The following is a 2,887-nucleotide window of genomic DNA, read 5'->3' on the forward strand; positions in this document are numbered from 1 at the left end:
GGCTCAGAGCCGTTCGCTCAATTCAATGAGCCGGTTCATTTGAGCGGCTCAAAATTGAACCGCGTTCGCAGCCAGGGTTGCCAACATATATTTTCAAAAATCAGGGAACTGGTGAAATAAAAATCAGGCAAAATCAGGCTACATAAGTGACGGAAATTCCTTTAAAAGTGATGACCTTTTTTTTTTTTGGTCTTCACTCTACATTTTTACTGTGTTGTGGGCCTACTTCGTTGCATAATTCTACTGAATCAAAGCCGAAAGATTCCTTTTCATTCCCTTTTTAAGATATGAATTAATGGGAATCTTTCGATTGGTTTCATTCAGCCACATTTTCGCTTTTTAACTTCAGCAATGGTACCTAATTTAGTTCCTTACTACCCATTTTTCATCACATTCGCAAAAATCAGGCAAAATCAGGCATTTTTTGGAAAATCAGGGAAATTCAATGGCTTTTAAGGTTGTCAGGCAGAGCCTCGAAAAATCAGGCAATTCCTGAAAAATCAGGCATATTGGCATCTCTGTTCGCAGCACCCGATCAAAAGTTTGTTTTTCGACGCAGGTTCATAAATTGAACCACTGCTGCAGCCATTAGAATTAGAATGGCTCAACGGCTTTTCTGATTTCGTTTTCTTTGAATGGCTCTTTGTAGATGTGGCCCCATAGATATGCGTCAAATTTTGAGATAAACATAATGAATGAGCCTTTACAAATATATGTAAATAGGGGAAATTTGAGAAGCATGGAAAAAAAATCTGGAAAAACGAAAAACTCACAAGAATACTTATGTAGATTTTGAAATAAAACACTTAATAAAGGATAACAGGTAGATTTAATAAGTAATTTAAAATTCAACGAATAAGTAAGATATTTCACATTTCTCTTTTGAATTTCTATTTAGTTTATATTGTGATTAACGAAAATTATTTTTTGCATGTTGCTGGAAGAAAGTCGGCTTCGTCTGTCGTTACAAATTTGCCCAGCTTTGGAGAAGATCCGTTCACAGGGAACTGAAGTCGCCGGGATGCACAGCCTTTTCAGTACCATTTGATACAGGCGGGGATAGACCGACTTCCTTTCTTCCCACCAAAGCAAGGGATCGTTTTTTCTTTGAAGATGCAGCTCTGCTACATATTTGTCCAGCTCAATGATTGCAGCAACTGCCGGGCTAGCAGCATGTGTATGTGTCAGTTCCATCGGCTCCGGCATTGGTTCAATCGATGTCATTCTGATCTTTCTTATTAGTGACTGGTATGCACTTTGGTATTTATCGTCATCTCCGAAACCTTGCTTTTTAAAGCGTGGATCCAGTAATATTGACTGGGCAACTAATTCGTTAGATTCCAGGAGAGAAAAACGTTTCGCCAACCCTGAAATTAATTGCTCACAAAGCTTCTGAATATTCTCCGGTACCGATTTTTCCCGATCCAAGTACTGCCGAACATATCGTGTCATTAATCTAGAGAGAACTGCAATTTTCGATAGTGACACATTTTTCTCTGAGGATATTTCGACTGTTACATCATAAAACACTTTCAACACCTTCACTGCATGATCTATTTCAATCCAGTCATGCGATTCCAGAGACAGGTCGGATTCTAAAAGTGCCAAAGTTGATACAACAGGCTCTTTATTGCGAAGCAACCGATCCAACATGTCATACGTAGAATTCCAACGAGTTGGAACGTCTTGTTTTAATTTTAACACAGGCCTGTTTAAATTCTGTTGCATTTCGTGTAGCTTGGATAAGGCGTGGGAGCTTTGTTTGAAATATTGAACGATTGATTTAGCTCTATCGACAACACCTTTAATCGATCCAATAATAGCTGTCTGTACCACCAAATTCAAGGAATGGGCAAAGCAGCTCAAATGACGGATTTTTAAAATAGAAGCGGCTAGTTTCATGTTAGCTGCGTTGTCTGTAACTATTGCTGTTATTTTAAAATTGATTGAATATCTTGTTAAGACTCCCGTTACCCAATTCGCGATATTTTCGGCTGTATGTCTTTCGGAGAACTCGGAACACTCCAGCAAAACCGATTTCAGTTTTGTGTTTGGCTCGAAATAATGTGCGGTAAGTGCGTAGAAACTAGTGTTTTTAATGCTGGTCCAACCATCACTGGTTAAGCAAACTGCTGAAGCGTCCTGTAATGCTTTCTGCACAGATGACTGGATGTCGTTATATACAGCTGGTAACAGACTTGTCGTTAATGTTTTTCTGCTAGGAAGTTGATAGGTCGGATTCAACATCCCAACAAAAGTTTTAAACTCATTATCCTCGACCAATGATAGGGGGTGAAATTCTTTGCATATCATCTTCAGCAATTGAATATCACATGCCCTACTTTTTTGAATAGGCATGGGTTTAATTCTATCAACAAAATTGGTCATCAACGTCTGCGCCACTGGTTGTGGTTGCGTGGGAGGAATAAAAAGTGAAGTGGATTGACTTACGGGGTTGCTTTGCTGTTCGGTTGCTTCTTCTTGGACACTTGGTTGTGCTGTGGTGTTTCCTGGTGCTTCCGCTGACCGCTCTGTCCTGTCGACATTAATTGTTGGGTGGAGAGTGGAAAGGTGCCGCTTTAAATTTCCTGTCGATCCACCGGACAAAGCAAGACTTTTTTTGCAGTAACGGCATATACCTGCAAATTTTCCTTTGCCATTTTCTTTTCGTTCGAAATGGTACCATATGTTACTTGATGGCATGGTAACAGCTGTAAAACATTATGCTTGAAAAAACATCTTTCATTCTTTTTAAGTCCTTTTCCTTACCTTTCGTCCGTTGACTTTCGATGTCAAACCAAACCGAAATTCTGAATTCAGGATAAAACACAGCGCAGAACAAAACCGACCAGCGACCAAACGTGAAACGATGATAGAATGGAAACAC

At 39.5% G+C, this 2,887-nt stretch overlaps 1 protein-coding gene across 1 annotated transcript; it reads right to left on the reverse strand.

The window, feature by feature from the left end:
• Positions 1-894: 894 nt before the first annotated feature.
• On the reverse strand, positions 895-2,546 carry LOC129742551 (zinc finger BED domain-containing protein 4-like). Its single transcript, XM_055734460.1, has 2 exons — positions 2,452-2,546; positions 895-1,756 (listed from the first exon to the last, which is right to left on the reverse strand). Exons 1-2 carry the CDS (start codon positions 2,544-2,546, stop codon positions 895-897), a joined length of 957 nt encoding a protein of 318 aa, XP_055590435.1.
• Between the last annotated feature and the right edge of the window lie 341 nt (positions 2,547-2,887).

Source organism: Uranotaenia lowii, chromosome 2 (genome assembly GCF_029784155.1).
Source record: "Uranotaenia lowii strain MFRU-FL chromosome 2, ASM2978415v1, whole genome shotgun sequence".
NCBI classification, from domain to species: Eukaryota; Metazoa; Arthropoda; class Insecta; order Diptera; family Culicidae; genus Uranotaenia; species Uranotaenia lowii.